Source organism: Arachis hypogaea, chromosome 19 (genome assembly GCF_003086295.3).
Source record: "Arachis hypogaea cultivar Tifrunner chromosome 19, arahy.Tifrunner.gnm2.J5K5, whole genome shotgun sequence".
NCBI classification, from domain to species: domain Eukaryota; kingdom Viridiplantae; phylum Streptophyta; class Magnoliopsida; order Fabales; family Fabaceae; genus Arachis; species Arachis hypogaea.
The window spans coordinates 129,629-150,652 of NC_092054.1; the positions used below are offsets into that span (position 1 = coordinate 129,629).

General features: G+C 34.6%; 3 protein-coding genes across 16 annotated transcripts; 1 reads left to right on the plus strand and 2 right to left on the minus strand.

The window, feature by feature from the left end:
• The first annotated feature begins 1,215 nt into the window (after positions 1 to 1,215).
• Positions 1,216 to 1,611, plus strand: LOC112749465 (auxin-responsive protein SAUR78-like). Its single transcript, XM_025797714.1, has one exon. It carries the CDS (start codon positions 1,216 to 1,218, stop codon positions 1,609 to 1,611), a length of 396 nt encoding a protein of 131 aa, XP_025653499.1.
• A 667-nt stretch (positions 1,612 to 2,278) lies between these two features.
• LOC112752095 (splicing factor U2af large subunit B) lies at positions 2,279 to 7,423 on the minus strand. 14 transcript variants are annotated; one of them, XM_072228664.1, is made up of 15 exons: positions 7,135 to 7,349; positions 6,095 to 6,423; positions 5,778 to 5,897; positions 5,331 to 5,401; positions 5,221 to 5,258; positions 4,899 to 5,035; positions 4,623 to 4,693; positions 4,485 to 4,532; positions 4,332 to 4,391; positions 4,095 to 4,155; positions 3,902 to 4,014; positions 3,343 to 3,795; positions 3,115 to 3,250; positions 2,803 to 2,870; positions 2,279 to 2,621 (listed from the first exon to the last, which is right to left on the minus strand). In XM_072228664.1, exons 5-15 carry the CDS (start codon positions 5,232 to 5,234, stop codon positions 2,484 to 2,486), a joined length of 1,299 nt encoding a protein of 432 aa, XP_072084765.1. In that variant the 5' UTR covers positions 5,235 to 5,258; positions 5,331 to 5,401; positions 5,778 to 5,897; positions 6,095 to 6,423; positions 7,135 to 7,349; the 3' UTR covers positions 2,279 to 2,483. The 14 variants fall into 14 exon arrangements, 12 of the variants coding, with proteins under 12 accessions (XP_072084765.1, XP_072084768.1, XP_072084767.1 ...); XM_072228667.1 differs by lacking the exon at positions 5,221 to 5,258 and having other exon boundaries at positions 4,942 to 5,035; XM_072228666.1 differs by lacking the exon at positions 5,221 to 5,258.
• Positions 7,424 to 18,071: 10,648 nt separating this feature from the next.
• LOC112752094 (glucuronoxylan 4-O-methyltransferase 3) lies at positions 18,072 to 19,358 on the minus strand. The gene has a single exon (XM_025801496.3). The coding sequence runs from the start codon at positions 19,130 to 19,132 to the stop codon at positions 18,227 to 18,229; it is 906 nt and encodes a 301-aa protein (XP_025657281.1). The 5' UTR covers positions 19,133 to 19,358; the 3' UTR covers positions 18,072 to 18,226.
• Positions 19,359 to 21,024: the final 1,666 nt, after the last annotated feature.

Genomic DNA, 21,024 nt, shown 5'->3' on the forward strand with positions numbered 1-21,024 from the left:
AATGTAAGTTTGATAGGCAAAAAAAAAAAATACTAATACAAAAGTAAAAAATTGGAGAAATCATTCAACCACAACTCCACAAGTAAAGCATTTCAAGTATCTTAGGTTTATGATGTAGGATAATGAAAAAATTGAGGAGGATGTAAAATATCGAATACAAACGGGTTGGTGAAAGTGGTAAAGTGCGTTTGGTTTTATATGCGACAAAAAAGTACCTTTAAAACTTTAAGAAAAATTTTATCACACTGCCACGGCTATGTTGTATGGAACAAAGTATTGGACAGCAAAAGGATAAGCATGAACATAAGTTAAGTGTGGTAGAAATTAAGATGTTGTAATGGATGAGTGGCCACAAACGTATGGGTAAAATAAGGAATGAAGATATAAGAGAAAAAGTTAAAACGATGTCTATTGTAGAAAAGGCGGTAAAATCTCGTCCCAGATGGTTTAGATATGTGGAAAGAAGATAAGTAGAATACTCAAATAATAAAAAGATGAGTAAGATACAAGGTAAAGAAATAACAAATAGTAGAAAAAGACTTAAAAAAAACCATGCATGAAGTGATAAAAAAAATCTACATATGGATAGTTTGATTACAAACATAACAAAATACAATAATGTCTTTTAATTTATGTAGCTAAACCTACTTAGTAAAATAAAACTTTGTTATTGTTATTGTTCTATTATGTCAACTTATTTAAATATTTAATAGTTCTTTACGATGACAGATAACGTTCTAAATATGCTTTTCATAAACTCAAAACTAACCAAAGGGAATAGGAATTAAGAACTACGAAACCAATTTTATTAAATTCTCAAGTTAAAACTAGAATCTTCAATTTCAAATGCTATAGCATGAATTCAAACTATCAGACCACATTTCAAATGCTGGCATGTACGGGAGCTTCAATCATTGGTTGTTGCAATTCTCTCCCGTGTGACGCACGGGCTTGAACACTAATAAAACATCAAAAGGTTACTTGTTCTTGTCACAAAAAAATTAGAATAAATGTTTGATCGAAAATTGACCCCACACTTCTAGCGGCCGAGAACAGAGACTTTGCACCCACCTCGCTAACTCTCTTTAGAAGTACCACACTTGTTATGAGTGTGTTTTAAGTCTATTTGTCTCTCTCATCTTTCGCTTCTTCCTTATCAATACTACTCTCCGTGTCTCCCATCATCCCCTCCATACTTGCCTGAATCCAAATACAATGAAGAAGATGAAGATCAATATAATGCTGAGGAAGTGCAAGAGCTTGTCAAATTGGCAGCTAGGAAGATCTTCATCATATAGCAGTTTAAGGTCCAAATCTGTGAAGGAGAATTTGTGGGCTGGAAATGAGATGCAAGAACATGAAAATTTTGAAACTATATTTGTTGGCAGCACAAGGAAACGGTACGTAATCAGCTCCAAATATCTGAATCATCCTCTTATGAATGCTCTAATCAATAAGTCAAAGCGAAACAGCGGTGAGGATTATGAAAATGTTTTGGTGGTTAACTGTGAGGTAGTTCTCTTTGATCATCTCTTGTGGATGCTAGAAAAGGCAGATCCAATGCTCACTGCTGACTCTCTGGAAGAATTGGCTGACCTCTATGTCATTTAATTAATTAAGAGTTCTCTTTATGAAATTGGAGAGGAAATATTGTCAATCCAATTTTTATAATACCACTCCCATTATATGCTTTATTTCTATTACATCTTTATCTTAAATTATCCGCTCCTTAATAATAACAATAGAATAAAAGTATGTAACAAATTTAATTAGGTGGTGTATGTGAGGGCTACGCCAAACAATCTTACGGTGGCTATGGGACCCTAGCTTATTTAACAAAACAAAGCTCTCTTTTAAAGCAAAAATGGAAGAAATAACAATCCTACGTTTATACTCGTCACAGACACCACCATACATAGTTTGCTGCTACAGAACATGATTATTTGTGTGCGCTTCACTTGACAACTCTACAGGGAACACGGGAAAGCGGCTGTTAGATAAGCGATATGTTTGTAAGACGAGTATAGACTCCAAAGAATAGAAAAGAAAAGGGAGGAAATGTAGAGAGATTGTTATCTCTATCATTTCTCTATTACCCATCCCGAATATGAGTGTTTCAATCGGATGATGTCACTTATTTTTCCGAAATGATTTAATGATCAAAAGTTATTGCAAGCCGAAACACCCTAGACCCAAATTCTTAATGTAATTAATGTTAGGCCTACTTTTAAGCAAACCAAACTAAAGCGGATAACAAATTTCAAAAAGATACAAAAGGTTTACGGATCAAGATAGAGGTTAGTTAGTGTATTAACAAATTCTCCCATCATAACACTTTCTTACTACTCCAACCTATGTAAAAACAATTCATCATCACTTTATGGAATACATGTCCACAACTCGGCTTAAAAGTTTAAAATACAAAAGAAAATCCATGCTAAGAAGAAATCTTTTAAAATACAATCCAAGCGACACTAATGCAACTAGCCTTCATAATCTCCCTGGGCAAATTTGTTCTCAGGGTAAAAGACAGCTACAACTTGATTTCCGCCAAATTTCCGTCCATTCAATCCAGCACGGGCTTTTGTAGCACCATCAACATCAACATACTCCAAAAACACCTGCAAGCAATATTAAGTTATATAGCCACAATATATATGAAATAAAACAGCACTATCAAAGCATCTTCATATTCGGAAAGCACACCAGCAATATTTCATATTTCTATTAATGATACAAAAATGAAACTGGAAAAAGAATGGGAAGATTGAATTTCTAGACGAATAGCTGAAAGGGACCAACCTTTCCAACGCCAGGGGTAGCTTCACCGTTTGGTTGTGGGCGAGGGATCACCACATTCACCAAAGTACCTACAGATTGTAAAAACAAAATAAAATCTGAGTGTACAAATTAGTTTCCAAAGCATGTAACAAAACAAAATATGCATCAACGGAAATAGAAGGTTATGGAAGGCTTCAGTCTGTAAAACTAGGCCTGATTCTTTTTTTGGAGAATGCGGAACAAATGGCTGTAAAACAAATAAATAAGACAACAAAAATCAATACATAGTAGCATAGTTTGCAGTACAAAAAGGTAAACTAAATCCCAAATTACCAAATTTGGAGCACTCCTGCCTCATGTCATCAAGAATCTCTTCGTAGTCCTCATCATCCTTGAGCTCATCAGAAGAAACTGCATGGGTTAAACACACCACCTTTGTTGCCACTAAAGCTGGTTGTAACATAAGTTTCTACACCAACCAACCACATGGAAATTACATATCTCAAGATATACAGAGACTAGGTAACAAGTATATTGTTATAAAAAACAAATATGTTATACCTGAAGAGCAATTTGCTGTTGTGCATGCATTAAAATGCTTTCTTGCTCAGGTTTAGGTTGCTGTGGGTTAGCACCTTGGTTAGCTCGTCTAACAGTAAGAGTCTTATCTCCCATTTTTATTCCATTGAGAGCAGCACAGGCAATATCTGTAACTGCAAGATCTTGGTAAACACAAAATGCATAACCCTTTGAGTTTCCTGTTTCTCTGTCTTTCACTAGATCAAAGCCCCTAAGAGGACCAAAAGTCTCTAAAAGCTCTCTTATCTGTGTTTCTGTAAAGTAATATGGAAGACCACCCACAAAAATTCGATCAGGGCCATCGAGTCCTCCAGCTGACCCGGGTGTTAGGCCAACAGCACCCAGATTCAAATTGGGATTAGGTTGGCTTGGACCTAGGGTAGCAGCTAAAGAAGGATTATAATCCGTAGGTCTCCTGACCTTAACTGGTGCCCCCTGAAGTACAAAAGCAAAATTCACTAAAATAACAACCTATTGATACCAACAAATTCTCACCAACTCAATGGAATGCGAGCTAAGTTGTAGTTGGGAAAAAGAATACCTCAAAAATAATCCCATCCAAAGCCATAGCATTGCTAGCTTCCTCAACAGACCTCATCTCCACAAAGGCAAACTTCTTGTCATGGTTAATGTAAACATTTACCACTGCATCACCTGACCATAATAAGATTGAATGAATTAGGTAACTTAAAATGTCTGCAAACTGGCTCAATCCAATGAAGATTTTACCGCACCTGGTCCGGCAGTGTTTCCTCCAATCTTAGCCATAACCTGACTGAAGAAAGTAGCAACTGACTGCAGCAAAGAAGGTAAAAGATAATAGAAGAGAGATTAAAAGCGGCCACAAACAAAATCAACAGAACAAATATATGGTCCATTTGCCACTTTATATAGTATCCAGTAAGAGTGAAACAAATTAGAACTTCCTCCTCAACACAAAACACAAGAATCAGAATAAGATAATGTAGTACCTGTTCATTCGCCGTAGGAGGTAGGCCCCCAACATACACCCGTCTAGCATGACGTGTAGCCTGTATATTTGGCAAATTAAATAAGAGACAAAATTTGATGCTACTAGAAGAATAGAAAGAAACCATCATCATAGGAAAAAGGTTTATATTTACCTGTTGTGTCATAGCCTGAACTGGCATGACGGGAAGAGCACTAAATGGCTGCATCTTGAAATGACAGAAATAAAAGGGCGAAATTAGTGAAAATATTGTGCCAGAAAACTAGAGGCGGGAATAAGGAAAGGAAGATACCTGACTAGTAGCCAACGGAAACATATTTGGAAACATCCCAGGAATAGCAGGATTTGCTCCAGTAATCTGGCCTGCAGGCAAGGTACATTACATCTCAGAAAAAAAAAAGTCATTATTTCAATCTTTTCCCATCCTATTAAGTATCAAAAGACTCCTGCTGCTCCAGTTTGCATGAGCTTAAGGATAATTTAACTTCTTTGCATGTATTATATATGAATATGAATAGGATTAAAAGAACATTATAAACAAGTTTTAGAGATAATATTTGTAAGTCACCAAAGTAGTCAATAGTTTCCAGTTGAAGATGAACAAGACCCACCAAAACCGGTGCATTGATTCCTCCGTGGACATAAAAGCTACAGTGTCGGCTCACGCCCATTGTCAGCACAGTGGGGCTAGTAGCCCAACATTGCCTTCTTAGAACACAAGACAAGACATAGAAACAAAACAAACAAACACCAAACACAAGACAAAAAAACCAAAGCATCTTTTAGTTCCAGAAGTATATCACCAAGTAAAAAGAAAGACAAAATTACACACCGTGGGAAACCACTCTTCAAAGAGCTATATACCAGAATAATAACTGAACATAGCTTACCAAGTTAACACCATGCAATTTGATATGAATTTTCCATACTAGGACAACCAAAGAAAAAACAGTTCAGACTATTAAAAGTTTATAATATATACATATAGGAGCAAATGTACCTGCAACAGCAGAAGCACCAGCTAACATTGCAGATGCAGGAGGAGCCATATCAAAACCACTAGTCCTTTTGCTGCAAGTAAATATAGTTAATTTAAATAGTACCTGTAAACAGTTTTAATTTGAGAAAATAAACTAAAAATATGAGCTCATGATTTTATCCTTGTATCGTATAGGTGCTTTCATTTCCCATTACACTTTTGAGGCACACATAGACTTGTGTAGTTGAGTTTCAGACATTGTTATTATATCTTAAAATAAGCTTTCTCAATGACCATATTCAAGGTAGGTAGAAGCTTTACTAGGATTGGAAGGCATAAAACGATAAGCTTGATATAATATAATCCTTCCCTGACATCAAGAATAGAAATTCATACAACATTACATTGCTTTCAACTGTGCACCCATCAACTGTTGTCAAATGCATCGAGAATTATTTTACAATATACCTCTTTGAGCGCGAACGCGACCGTGACCTTGATCTATGCTCAGATCTAGCCCTCGAATGAGATCCAGAACGTGAACGAGACCTGCGCCTGTGCCTATCCTCTCTATCATAATCCCTTCGTCTGTACCATCAAAAGATATAGAAACAAATTGGAAAAGAAAATGAACAAAAGACAATAAAATGAATGTGAAAATATAGGCATAGCAAATATCTTGGGAAATCAACAATAAATTCTTAGAAGATCTGCTAACCCGTGCTGACAAAGATACACAAGCTCATACTCAGATATAAGGAATAAACCTGAGATGAATTATTTACCTATCATAGTCCCGGCTTCTGTAATAATCATCATCATCTCTATCTCTTCCCCTTTCCCTTCTCTCACTGCGATCCCTATGGCGGTCTCTGTGATGGTGGTCCCGGTCCCGATCCCTTTCCTTCTCTCCATCCCGATCTCTTTCTCTATCTTTACTTCTCTCCCTATCTCTGTCCCTTTCCCTACTTCTCTCTGTGTCCCTGTCTCTGCTTATCTCCCTATCTCTATCCCTGTCCCTCCCCTTGTCTCGTTTCCTGTCCTTTTCTCTTCCCTTCTCACGCTCCTTTTCTCTGCTCCTTGAAGATTCTCTGTCATACTCCCGAGAGCCATGCTGCGAATAGAAATATAAACAACAGAAGAGTAACGAAGCACGTATTTACATACCCAATAACTAGCAATATATAAAAAAATAAGGGTAATGTCAATAGACAGATATGCCACATAGTCCGTATTGCATGTGAAGCAAGCATTAGGTATACATAATCCACAATCAGAAACACCTAATTGATAATAAAATGAAGGACTCAAAGCCAAGGCAGCCAATAATAAACACCAGATATAAACATAAACATCAAATATGGTGTACGAATTACATATTTCAACCTACTTTTTAAAATTAAAAAAAAAAAAGCAGCAGAGAGACTTTCTTCCTTAGAATTAAAAACAACAAAGAATCATCTTGGTAGCAGCTTCCTTAGAAAGACTCAATAGTCAAAAAATAAATACGCAAAGTAAAAAGCTCACAATAACCTTAACATCTCAAGCTATAATCATGCAAAGGGGAGCGGAATCAAACAGAAAATATTAACACAACATACACACATATAATTACACATATAAATATAATTTGTAATTGCTTTGCCCTGTTCCGATTCTAAAGAGGGAACAAAAAAAAAAAGAAAACCCTCTCTTAATGGCAAGACATAGAAAAGCAGAGAAAAGGTAAAAGGCATCTAAAACCCTGATAGATGTAGAGTGCAATAAAAGGACCAAACCCTAGCTAGAATGGAATCACAGAGAGAGAGAGAGAGAGAGAGGATACGTGAGATTTGGAGTCGGGGAGATCGTCGTTGGTAGGGTCGGGAGGAGGAGGAGAGGAATCAGGACGAGAATGAGAGTTGTGAAGGCGCTCTTCTTCTTCTTCACCGTTACCTTCGTATCTCTCGTCGTATTCGGCCATTTCCTTCTCACTGGTGTGTCCCTCTCTTTTAGGCTAGCTAACTGCTCTCTGCTTGGAATTTGTTTCTGGATATATTCATTTATGACGTATATAATGTATATATATATATACGGAGACCAAGCTTAACCCTCTCGGTCTGTTTTGTTTAACCCATCTTCTCAAATGGGCCTTCTAAGTTCCTAACTTTCATTATAATAGCCCAACAGAAAACCCTAATCATTATTATGTCCATTTTACATCCACAGCAGAAAAACCAATCTATTAAAATAAAAAATAATTCAATACCAAAAAAAGTAAAATAAAAAATATATTTTATTGAACATCTGTAAAATGTAAACAAAAATATTTTATCATAAAATATTTATTTTTCAATTTAAATATATTTAATAAAATTTAATATTTATTTTAATAATTTTATATAATTAAAAAAAGAATATATAACCATTTTGTCACCTAAAAATTTTTTATTTTGACAAAATGGACCTTAATATTTTATTTTAACAAAATAAACCTCCAAATATATATTCCGTTTAATAAAGTGACCCAACGTATTAATTAATAGTTAATTTATGGTTTAATTATTTTGCAGGTCTCTGAAATCTTACCGAATTTTCAATTAAGTTCCTATATTTTTTTTTTTTTAATTGAGTCTTTATACGTTAAATTTGTTTTCAATTTAGTTCCTATCGTGACAGAACCGTTTAAGATAACAGAATATTCTATTAAAAAATCGAATATTCTCTTAATTAGATTCAAATAATTAATTAACCATACTTCTTCTTTTTTTAAGGGTAAAGTACTAAATTGGTCCTCTACATTTGGGCGTAATCCTGTTTTGGTCCTTAAGGTTTAAAGTGTCCTATTTGAATCCAAAAAAGTTTTATTTAGCTTCAATGTAATCCCACCAGGAGGTCAAAATTAAATAACTAACGGAATATCCTACATGATAGCAATATAGGAACAAGATCGATAATTTGGAGACAAGTACAAGTTTCAGAGGCACAAAATCAACCGTGAATATATCAATACATTTATTTATCATTTTTCTTACAATTTAAATAAAATATTTTTTATAGAATTAAGGAGAATGATAAATAAATGTATTAATACATCCACGGTTGATTTTATAACTCTGGAGCTTGTACTTGTTCTCCAGATTATCGATCTTGTTCTTCTACTACTGTCATGTAGGACATTTCGTTAATTATTTAACTTTGACATCACGATGGGACTACATTGAAGCTAAACGAAATTTTTTTGGATTCAAATAGAGCACTTTAAACCTTAAGAATCAAAACAGGATTACGCCCAAACGTAAAGGACCAATTTAATACTTTACCCTTTTTTTAAATACCAAAACAACCCTTGATATTTTGTCCAAAGTGAGAGAACCTACCCAGCCCTAACTTGTCCTCTGAAGTTCTTGTTCGGTGGCGTTTCTCCTCCGTTCGTGGGTGTTGTCATCCATCTGCATCGTCGTCCGTGGCGGCATGAGCATCCGTCGGTTGGTGGTCCTCCATCGCTTCTGGTCTGCTCTGCGCTGTCCATCTGTCTGCTCTACTATGCTCCACGCAGTTTGTCCGTGGGTTCCGTCGCGTTCCCTCGCCGTTCCCTCTTCGTATCCTTCACTCTCTGAAGGTTGTAGTAGGCTTAGAGAAGGGGGTTGAATCTATGCCTTCCTTTTCAGTTGCAGTTATGACCCTTTTAAAACAAACTTTTAATTCTGATTCTGTTTTACTCAGCAGCAGAAATTTATGAGACAATTTATTTTTGTCTCATGAATATCAAAAAATAGAACACAGCAGAGAAGAGAAAAGCTAACACCAGCATGTATCCTGGTTCGGTTGCCTTGTGCTATGCAACCTACATCCAGTCTCCTCCACAACTATGAAAGAATTTCACTATAGTTAACAGTATTACATACACCAATTTCACAGGATTGACCCAATCCTTTCACACTCAAGTTCTAACCTAACTTGACATTGGCTATGCTAATACATAACTATTGCTCTTAGTGCTAACCCAACTAAGAAATGGATACTTTACAGGTACAAGATACAAGACATAAACATACCTAAAGAAATCTGAAACAAACTCTAGGCTTTTCTCTCAAGTGTTTCACTCAGCCTTTTTCCACTCATGGCTTTTACTTGAGCTTTCTTACAATGCCTTTTCTCACAAGAAATTACAGAAAGATATACATAGAAAAGAACATTACATTCAGTAAAACATGAAGGAGATTGACTTCATCAACAGCCTCTTCGCTATGTGGAAAACCAGATTTGCAAACCTCAGATTGAATTCTTCAGTATTGGCCGAATGCTTCTTTGAAAGAAAGCATTATCCAAGTAGAGGAACTTTCTTTTCAGAACACAACTCTCATACTCTGGTCTTCTCTCCTTGCTTTCTGAATGAACAACAAGCTTCTTTTATCTCCTTGCATGTTGCTTGGTTCTTCTTCCAAGGTCAACACCTTGAGCCTTGAGCTTCACCAACCCACAGATTCACTTTTTCTCCTTAATCCCCAGGTAGAAACTTTCCTTCTGACTTCCTCATCTTGACCGAAAGCCATAAAACAGTAACCATAGAAATCTTCTCATGGTCAACTTGATCTTAGCCCTTGAAAACCAACTTGGTCCCCAAGTCTTGTTTAAGACCGTAGATACACAGCAGAGAAGAACAGAAATCCTCTTTCCCTTGTATCCCATTTCGGATAGATCAGAGAGTTGGGAAGAAGAGATGAAGCCGAGTTGCATGTATGAGGAAATGATTTACCTATAACCTAAGCTTGATTGGTTTGGATTTTCTGATTTAGATTTCTGTGTTTCAAGCTTAATCATTCTCTCTCTTGCTTCTTTGGTGACTAGCTTGGTGAAGAAGCTCTCTCTCTCTCTCTTTCTTACTTTCCTAAAATTCTGATTTGACTTGGTCAGAGAGGAGAGGAACGTTGCACATTGAAAGAGTGAAGACTTCAATCTTACAAGAGAAGCTTTGTGAGATGGATACGGGCTTGGATTGGATTTCCATTAAGCAACCCGTTTTAATTTCTTTGGCTTTGTTTCTTTTGGGCTTCTGATTTTTGCTTTCAGCCCACCAACCTTACTGATTGCTTTTCATTCCATTTGGGCTATGGAATTTTGGCCTACAACAATAAATGATTAGTAATAAGTAAATATAAATAATCAACACTAATTATTTATTTTGCCCAAAAATAATGTTTGTCATCACTAATTAATTTAATTAATTTCTTAACTCAACACTCTCCAACTGTATTTACCTTTCTTTTTTCTTTTTGCTTTAAAATGGTATTTGTTTCCTCAACTACTCTGGACAGAGAGTCATTCGGGATGGATATTGCTGACAGAGAATGAGAGGTCAAATTGCAGCGATAAAGATAATTTGGAAGATCGTTTTATTGATGATAATCCTAATCCGGAGGTTTTCTGCCATTTTCTATTTCCAATAAAAGCACGTTCAATGTTTATCTTTCTCCTATCTTGTTTGTGTGTGTTCCAGTTTCATTTGACTTTTCTCTACTTGATCTTGTATAATTTTTTTTGGAAAAGATATTAATTATTGCAATTGTAGAGTACTTTTAATGGAATTTGAAGCATGTTTTGATGCACTCTTAAATCGAAAGACTTTAAATATAAACAAAGTCAAAACAATACCTTTTTGTCTTTCATTACCTTTACAACTTTTCCAATGTCTTTTGATATTCACAAATGTAGGTAGGTACATTGTTTATGCTTCTGATGATATCAAACCAAAAGGTAAGAAAAGCAAACATTAATGGCTTAAGAAGAAGCATCATTTGGTAGTCAGATGATGATGGTGATGGCGATAATATTATTCAAAAAGCTTTGGAAACTAACAATGTCCTTCAAGATAGCCAGACACATAGGTGATATCACTAATTCTAAATTATAGTTTGTATGCATGCTTGTTTTCTCTACTTTAATGTTTTTTAAATTTTTTAATTTATTCATAATTTTTGTTTCAATGAAACAGGGAAGTAGCTCTGTCGGACAAAAAGAAAGATGTTGGGAATGTTAAAATTTTGAAAAAGAAAAAGAAGGAAAAAAATCAAGAGTTTCTTAATGGGCATTCTATAAAACTAGATCAAAGTAAGTAAGATAAGCCAAAAATTGAGATGACTCTGGATATTTTTGCAGGGGTTTTGTTAATTGATAAATTAATGTATGAAATGGTTTTGTTGATTATAAATTTTGTTTATTGTTGATTTTGTTGTTGTGATGATGTTATTATGAAATTGGATTTCCTTTTTCTCTTTTTTATCGTCCTTAATTTGTCGGGATTGTTGGTAAGAGTCCCTTCTTCTCGAAACTAAATTATAAACGAATCGGTGACTGTTGATACTTTTTGACATGGTTTAATCCGGAATGTGTAGAGAAAATTCTGAACTGTTGCCTTATATATCTTGTCATTTGTTGACACTTGAGAAAATATGTATTATTTGTTCTAGCCTAAACATAGAAAAAATGTATGCCTTCAATATATTTGTTTTTGGGTTTTTGTCAGTTAAATTGGTTCTCTTGTTTGAGGAACTATATAGAAATTAGTTTTTTTTTAAATAATTTTAGTTATTACTCTATCAATGGTTTTTGTTACCATATGTCATATGGAAGTTCTTTCATTATGTTCATATGATCATATATGGTTGCATGTTGTTGGTGTTGCAAGTGTGAGAAGTGCATGAAGTTAGTCCCACATCAAAGAAAGTAAGGAAAAGTGATGAGTTTATAAGATGAGAGACCCATTAACTTAAAACCTTAAGGTTTTGAGTTGGATGTGGTGTCTTCTCATCTTATGTTCTCTCACTTGATTCCTCCCCGAAATCTCTCCGATAGTCGAGAGCTCCCCACGGTTAACCCAACAAGTGGTATCAGAGCCGATGGTTAATCGGTCTGGTGGTTTTAAGGGGTATTCAAGGTGAAGTATTGAAAGTCTTCCCGACAAAGGTGGTCCAGAGACCGTATCCCACGGTGTTTTGCGGCGGTGTGATGGACGAATACTCATATGTGGAGGAGCTAAAGGGGAGTTGATGCTTGATGTGGAGGCTCACACTTGAGGGGGAGATTGTTAGTGTTGCAAGTGTGAGGAGTTTCTTCTCAGTTGATGATATTTGATCATGAATTTGTATTATTTAGTATTTATTACTCTCTATCTGATTGCTTATTTAGTTTGAACTATGTAGTGTCATCGGAAGAAGAGGAGTTTCTGGAATTAATCTACAATTATAGTCTTTGCTCCCCAAAGAACCACGAAAAAGTGAATGCTCCGTCTATGCTTGAAATCCTTAAAAGAGACAAAAAAAGAGCATGTTTGATGGCGCCGAGACAGCGCTATGGCAAGAACCAGGTTCAATTCAGATGATGAAGATGAGGAGAAGGACATCATAGAATATGGGAGGAAGAACAAATGATGAAGATGAAGATTTAAGGATTAAGGCTGACTAAATCCCCATTTTGGACTCTGATATTCACGCGATTACTTAATTTGGTCCTCGAAATTTAAAATTATCTATATTAGTCCTCCAGATTTAATTCCGGACATCAATATGGTCCCTTAACTCTTTCTGGCGATGACTAGGCAAACGGAGTGCTGAGATGGTACCCTCCCTACCACGCTGGATGATGAGTAAACGACGTCGTTTACCCTTGGTGCTCAAACAAGTCAAAAATGAAGAATAATAGAGGTAAAGAAGAAGAAGAATACTTTATTTTAGGTCTCCATTGTTTCTTCTCCCTTCATATATAAAGCAACGACATTTCTGACTTGTTTGAGTGCCAAGGGTAAACGACGTTGTTTACTCATCATCCAGCGTGACAGGAAGAGTGCTGTCTCATCATTCCGTTTGTCTAGTCATTGTCGAAAAGAGTCGAGGGATTACATTGGTGTCCGGACTTAAATCTGGAGGATAATTGTAGGTAATTTTGAATTTCGAGGACTAAAATGGATAACGTGTGAATTTTAGGGGGCCAAAATGGGGATTTAGTCGATTAAGGCTTTATAATTGCGTATGGACTAATTTGAGTGTTTTAAATAAATTTGGGACACTAATTTGAGTTAAATTCATTGTTTGTCCATGTCAGCTTGCAGCAAACTGCCAAGTTGACACTTGACTACACACATCAGCAATGTTAAAACGACTAATGAAATTTGGACTAACAAAGACTCACGTTTCTGAGAGTAAGAGATACACTTGGTCATTTCAAAAAGTGAAGGACTTAATTAAAGCAAGTTAGAAATTTCAGGGACTATTCAGGGCATTACCTCCAACATTATCACAACCACCAGCACTAACACTACTACCTTCAATGAGCGATGCCCTCTTATGTTCGGATGTTTCCCATAGTAGCCATCCTCTCCTTTCCTCTCTGTTCCTCTCCATAGTCGCCATCTCCTCTCCTCTCCTCTTTTAGCTACACGCAACAATAGCCACAAAGATAGCGTTCTCACAAAAAAAGTTCTCACCAAAAAAATTATGCTCAGAATCCACATAGCCGTCATGGCGACGATCAGAGATTCAGAAGCTAGGAGCACCAAGAGTTGTTTTTAAGAAGCTTCTGACAGAAGCGACAAAGGACATGGGTGTCAAGTGTCTTGATGTTATTCGTTGATGGCATTATGCGCATCTAAGCGTTGACGAAAGTGAAGGGCGAGGTGCTTACACTGGAAGCTAGAGAAGAGCACAAGCCAATCAAGGTAGTCCATGTGCGGTCACCATTATTGCGTGAACGGTGGTTACCAGAAGTCTCCAATAACAGTAGTGCGACTACAATGGTGAATGTGATAAGAGAAAGAAATTAGATAAAAATGGTAGAAAGCAAGAGAAGAGGTTGCAAAAAGTAAAGATGAAGAAGGAAATCAGATAAAATGAGGATGAATTTTGTGGTGTAAAAAAAAAAAATTTTTACACTTGTAAAATTGTCGTGACACACTTATAAAATAGACATGTAATGGATTGAACGATTCCAAATTTTTAAAATTGATGTTGACACTATTCCATCAATTGTCGCTCACAGTTTTGCAGACAGATTAATAATTTTTTTTTATCGAGGCAAATTCATAAGTTTATTAAAAAAATAGTGTTTTATAATAATTTATTGTGTATTGGACTTATTACATTTGGATCAATATATTTGTTTTTCATCTGATTGTGGGCTTGTAAATATAATAATGGAATTGGATACTGTATGCTACATTTAGATAGATTTTTGCTCCATGAGATGAATTTATTCTTAAAAATTATATAATTTATTTCATCTATTTTTTTATTATAAAGTTTCAGTAATAGTAATTTATTTATATATTGTTTATTTATATAATTATTAATAGATAAAAAAAACGAAAAAGAATAATTTACAAGAGGTGTAAATATAATTTAATCTCACCTTAAAATTTATAATTTCAAGTCATTTATTTATAATTAAACATATTTTTGTTCCCAATAACATATTTCTTGCAAACTCTTCTAAAATATGTATGAATATTATTGAATTGGTAAAAACTGTGATATGAGAAATCCAAGAAAACGGTCTTTATTAATGTATATTTTATATTTTTTTATATCACCACAAATAAAGAATTGTTAGAATTATTTTTGTTTTTTTTTAAATATTGCTCTATTTCAAACACCAATTATTTAGAACATGGTTCAATTGATCATAATCGAAAATAAATGAAAGCAAACAAAATTGGTGTTCAACAACATACGAATATTTTCATGATTTTAGATATTTGATTATTGATTTTTTTTTTCGGAAAGATATATGAAAAAATGGATTAATATTGATTCGATCTTATTCAATTTATCGTTATGGTTAAACTCATAAATTGTGCTAGACAAATTAAAATACTTAGCCAAGTTAATTAGTTTTCTTACTCCTATATATTTATGTGACAAAGACTGACAATTTTATTATTGTGCGTCTATTTTAAAATTTAGTATCAAAATGTCACCTTTTTTTAATTAATTATTCAGATGTCATTTCCTATATTATGATAATTAATTATAGCTAAAAAAAATAATAAATCTATTGTCTTCTTAATAAAAGAGTCATATTTAAATAATTAATTTAAAAAATAATATTTTAATAATATTTTTTTAAAATAGCACATTAGTAAAAAAACCTACAAAAGCCGAAAAAATGGTGAATTAGAATTGATGATAACTTTTTTTTGGACAATGATAATAAATTAATTTTATATTTAGGGTTAAGTACGATTTTGGTCCCTAACATAGAGGTCGAAAATTTATTTTGTCCCCAACTTTTTTTTCGTTACAAAATGGTCTCGAAGGTTTCAGTTTGTTTTAAAATTGTCATTCGGACGAAAATATCCTTCCCCTTCTTTCCCAAAATCACCCAGAAACAAAAGCAAAACCTGAAGCGGAAGAACAGCAAAAGCAGCAAAAATGAAACAACAACAACTAGACGAAGAAGAAGAAGAAGAACAATAAATCATGCATACAGTTAACCATTAACAGAAATTCAATAACTTAAGCTAATTCTATCAAACATAAGCTAATTCAACAACAACAACAATAATTCAGTAGCAACTTTTAGCAATTCAATAACCTAAGCTAATTCTATCATACCCACCTAAAATCAACTAACAGAAAATCAAAATCTAGCTAAATTAATCTAGAATCAAATCAAGGAACTAACACTAATAAAAAACAGAAATTGAAAGCAAAATGGTAACCTGAATTATGAAAATAGAAAATAGAAAAGAGGGGACAGGGGAGGCAGTAATGGAGCATCGGCAGTCTGGGCATGACGGGAAGGGGCTGGAAGGAGGGGAACGAGCAGTGGTGGCTCTGGTTCCTTCTGCGATAGGGATTGAGGGAGGCAGAGGCGAGATGGCACGAACGAACAGTGGGGAAGAATAGCTCCACGTTGCTGTGCGGTGGTGAAGTAGGAGAGGCTCACCTGGCGATGAGCTTTGGTTCTAGGAGATCCGAGACAAGAAAGGAGAGAAGGAGGAGAGAGGGTCACGATTGCTCTGGGGTAAGCGTGAAGGGGAGAGGAGCAACGGCGGCGGCGAGGAGCAGCGACGACGGCGAGGAGCAGCGACGACGGCGAGGATCAGTGGTGGTGGCCCTTTCCCTTCCCCTTCCCTTCTCCACCTTTCCTTCCCCCTCTTCTGCGCGCGCGCGTCCGTGATTCCCTTCCCCCTTTCCTTATTCAACGTTTTGTGTTTTTTTAATTAGGAGTATTTTCGGAATAAAAATTAAAAATTTGGTAAAAATGACGATTTTAAAATAAACTGAAACCTTCGAGACTATTTTGTAGCGAAAAAAATGTTAGAAACGAAATAAACTTTCAATCCCTACATTAGGGACCAAAATTATACTTAACCCTTATATTTATTATTTTTTATAAGCCCACAACTACATGAAGCAACATATCCACCCAATGTAGTAAGCCCAACACATAATAAATTATTATAAAATACTATCATACTTATTTTTTAATGGAGCTATTAATCTACCTGCAAAAAATGAAAGTACTTATGAATTATCCGTGTCTACATCAATTCCGAAATTTTAGAATTGTTCAGTCTGCCGTCCTAAAAATATGACACGAATATTTTACAGGTGTAGAAATTTTTTTATTTCAAAACCATAACATTCACCTAAAATGAAATGTGAATATGATAGAATATCATTTGTATATTTCGTATGTCATATTAGTATATTCCGTTAGTGAATGAGGTTTTTTTTAACGATTGGAGATTTCTGTAGCGTTTTTACATATTTAGGGAGGTATTTTTGTGGTTAACAAAAGTGAGAGTCATTTTTGTCAATGTTTTGATAATTTAAAAGCGAAATTGATATAATTTACTCTTTCATGACTTTACAAATCGCTTAATTTTGTAAGAGTAAGGCTATTTGACTTATAAAATTTAATATTTTTTTATCAAAATTAAATTTTAAATTGTGAATTTTAAATAATAAATTTTAATAATACAAAAATAAAATATTGATCTAAAGTGTTAGTGAATATTGACAAAAATAATATGTAGAATAAAATTTTATTTTCTTATATAATCCTTTGCCCAGTCACCAAAAAAAATATAATCCTTTGCATATATATTTTTTTTATGACATAATCCTTTGCATATTTGATCGAAAATATTTGTACTGATGAAAAAACTTGCATGCATTTATATTTCGTGCTACCTATTGATGAGTATTGAACCAGGAGAGATTGGTATTTATGAGAAATTGGAAAACAGCAGGGGTGATGATGAGTGGATGGAGAGAACAATTTGATTCTAAAGTTTGAATTGGCCCATCAGCTAGCACCTAGGATCTCCAGCGTAGAAGCAGCATGCTCTTTAAGGAATTTGTGACGAAAAACACTTCACAACTGAATCAACAAATTTCAGGAATAAATGTAATTAGTCTTTGCTCAAATTTAATCACGACTCACAGCTTTTGTCTTTGTACCAAGCAACACATAATTTTCATTACTGTTGCGTGTTGACGTTGACAAGAGAATGGCAGCTATCTCTTCTCATTCCGTTACTAGTTTCTAAATCAAGTACGTTGTTCTTGGAACCTTGTTTTAAATATACAAGATCATCAACTACAAACGTGGCTGTTATCCCTTTAATGAATGTGGTAAAGGCAATGTTTAATATTGTTGCTGGTGTAGTGGTGTGCGCCTAGTATAGCTTCTGTACCAATTAAGTGTATTGCTAACGATGAAAAATAACTTACTCGCTTTTGTAAAAGAGAGTTTCTGAAAAACCAAAACAAGGTGATATAGTATGAAAAAAATGCAATATACGAAGGCTTCGTTTTCTCCCTTTTCTTTTATTTGTGTTGGCTATGGCTGGAGATTCCCATTGAGTAAAGAAATGATGAGAAACAGTACTGGGGAAGTTAAAAGAATAATATAATTGCAAAAGGTATGAGGACTCAGGAGGGGCAAAAGGGTCTGCCCAAACGAGCCTTATGGCTAGGGATGGTGAAGTGTCTGATCCGTCCTTGCTGCTCCCTGAGATAGCCTTGGCAGAGGAAGGCTTTGGAGAAGGTGTCCTCGACCTTCCTGTCAACGTCGTGGACAAAGACGTCGGTCTCGCCCTGCTCCTTGTTCCTGGCAATCAAGCCAGCCGTGTAGATGGCGCTCATCCTGCCAGGCGCCCCTTCGAAGTAGCCGGTGGGTGCATCCACCATGATCACATCCCACTCAATGTCGTAAACCTCGCTCGGAAAGCCTTTGTGTGCCAGCTGGCACTTGGAGAACCTGGGGTCGCTCACCTTCTTGCACTCATCCTCCTCCATTCCAATCTTGATGAGATCGTCCGCCTGGTGGACCTTGGTGTCATAGGCCACGTGGTACGACTCCAAGCCGGGAATCCTCTGCTGGATTTGGTCGATCCAGGCCTTGTCCTCCTCCAGGAACACGGTGCGCCCGCCGTAGTTGAGGGACGTCCACATGAGGCTGTCGTGGCCCAGGCCGAACACGAGGAAGTTGCAGGGTGATTTCTTCTGCAGGACTCTGGCTGACACTGAGATCTCCTGGAGGGTCTGCTGAGGGGTGATGTTCGTCGTCGCGTAGTGGATCACGGCGTTCACCAGAGATGGAGGGGCTTTGCTGCATGTCGGAGTCAATGGCGCCACTGACGGGCACGCCACTACTGTTGCGCTCTCTGCTTCTCTGCCTTGCGCTTCTTCTGTAGCAGAGCTAGCTCTTCTTGTGTTTGACTTTGATGAATTGAAGGAGGATATGGTTGACCGGAATATCAACACGAAGAGGACCAAAAATCCAAGGCACAGAAGTGATACCTTCAGAGTGCCTGTGAATTGCGTTTTGGATCTCATGCTTCAATTTATGGATACAACTATAAATTAACGAGCCAACGTGACCGGCGGCGGCCCGGCGGGGGTTGGGTTTACGATGGCCAGAGCAGGAACGTCTTTTAAGTTAAGGGTTGGTAGATGTCAGTTTAATTTAAAGATGGAATTCGGGCAATTTGTATGCAGATTAACACGCGTTGGAACTCTGAATTTGCTTCAGAGTAAAGGGAAGCAAAGGTGGTGACAAAGAGACCGAGGGTGGAAAATGATATTTATACTATGAGAAATACTATAGAATTAGTAGAATTTATTGATTTTACACAATAATAATATTTAAAAATATAGAAGAAATATATATTATTAAATTAAAAAATATTAGATTAATAGTTAAAATTATTTGATAAAAATAATAAATTTTACTAATTTTAATTTTTTTTATATTATTTTAGATTTTATTTTATATGTTTATTTTTATTGTATTTCTTTTGTTTAACAGAAAAAAATATAAATTTATTATACATAACTTAATAATTTTCGATTGTAAGATTTAAAAAAAAACATTTCACCAAAATTAGTATAAATATTATTATTGTTTGGATAAAAAAAATTAGAGTAAAGTATAATTTTTGTCCTTAAAGTTTGATAAAAGTTTTAAAAGTATCCTTAAATTTTATTTTATTTCAATTTTGTCCCGAAAATTTTCGATTTGCATCAAATATATCACTGGCGGTTAATTTTTAAAAAAATTTAAGATCAATTAAATAATAATTTTATAAGAACAACCATCAACACAAGTAAATCAAGTATAATTTTTATGTATTATTATTAAATTAGTTTTAAATTTTTTAAAAATTTAACCGTCAAAAATATATTTGATATAAATCGAAAACTTTAGAATAAAATTAAAATAAAATAAGAATATTTTAAAATTTTTTACCAAACTTTAAGAATATATACTTTACCCAAAAAAATTATATAGTAGGATAATGCACGAGATTTATAGTCATGATGACTCATATGTATTACCTACCGTGTCTTTTACTAAAGAGATCAATTATCATTAGGTGGAGGGAGCCACACCTACCGTTTGTTGTGCTGGTGTTGGTGCTAATTGAATAATAGTAACTAATGGAATCTTAAGGGATTTTTTTGTCTGACAAGTTAATATTAGTTATAATTATTATTATTATATAAAAGAAACGGGCCAGATAAAATGACAGAGATGGTTGAGATCTTGAGAAACATGATCACATTCATATCCTTATTTCAATCATACATGACCATTAAAAAAGGTTAAACAAATTTGTTCCCATGATGATTTGACGAAAAAAAAAAGAACAAAAAAAAAAAAAAACAGCTACTAACGTGCATTATGTGCTCCTAAAATATTGGCTGTAGTTGGTAGAACAACAGAGAGGTTGAATAATTGACATTTATAAACCACTTTCCCTTTTTATACATACCATAATATGATATAAAAATATCAAATGAAACAAGAATGAAAATGACACCGTGGAGGTTTGGACATTTGATTTTATTCAAAAAAAAATATTTATATGCATAAAAAAAATCTACTATCGTATTTTTTATATATAAATATACATTTTAATTTATCGTTTAATATTTATTTTATATTTAATATATATTTTATAATAATAATTAATTTTAATATACACATAATATAATTATTTATTCAAACACAAAATAGATAAAATGTTTTATAAAATTTCTTTCATATTTAACGTGCATATTTGTGATGTTTTTTGCAATAATATATGATAGTAAAAACTTTATTGTTTTTTATATTATTATTATTATACACATTTGATTAAAAACTTTAAAACTGTAAACAACAAAATAAAAAATGAAGAATGCTAAAAGAAGGCTTTAAATGAAAGAAATTATTAATTTTCTTA

Bases quoted from the DNA above. Each gene is read 5' to 3' on its own strand.
- LOC112749465 (XM_025797714.1), top strand. From the start codon at position 1,216: ATGAAGAAGATGAAGATCAATATAATGCTGAGGAAGTGCAAGAGCTTG.
- LOC112752095 (XM_025801497.3), bottom strand. From the start codon at position 7,272: ATGGCCGAATACGACGAGAGATACGAAGGTAACGGTGAAGAAGAAGAA. The intron at 5,898-6,094 runs GTAAATAATTCA...TTGATGGTACAG, and splicing joins AGAAGCCGGGACTATGATAG to ACGAAGGGATTATGATAGAG. The intron at 3,796-3,901 runs GTATTCTTTTTC...TTTGTACTTCAG, and splicing joins TGGATGGGATTATTTTTGAG to GGGGCACCAGTTAAGGTCAG.
- LOC112752094 (XM_025801496.3), bottom strand. From the start codon at position 19,132: ATGAGATCCAAAACGCAATTCACAGGCACTCTGAAGGTATCACTTCTG.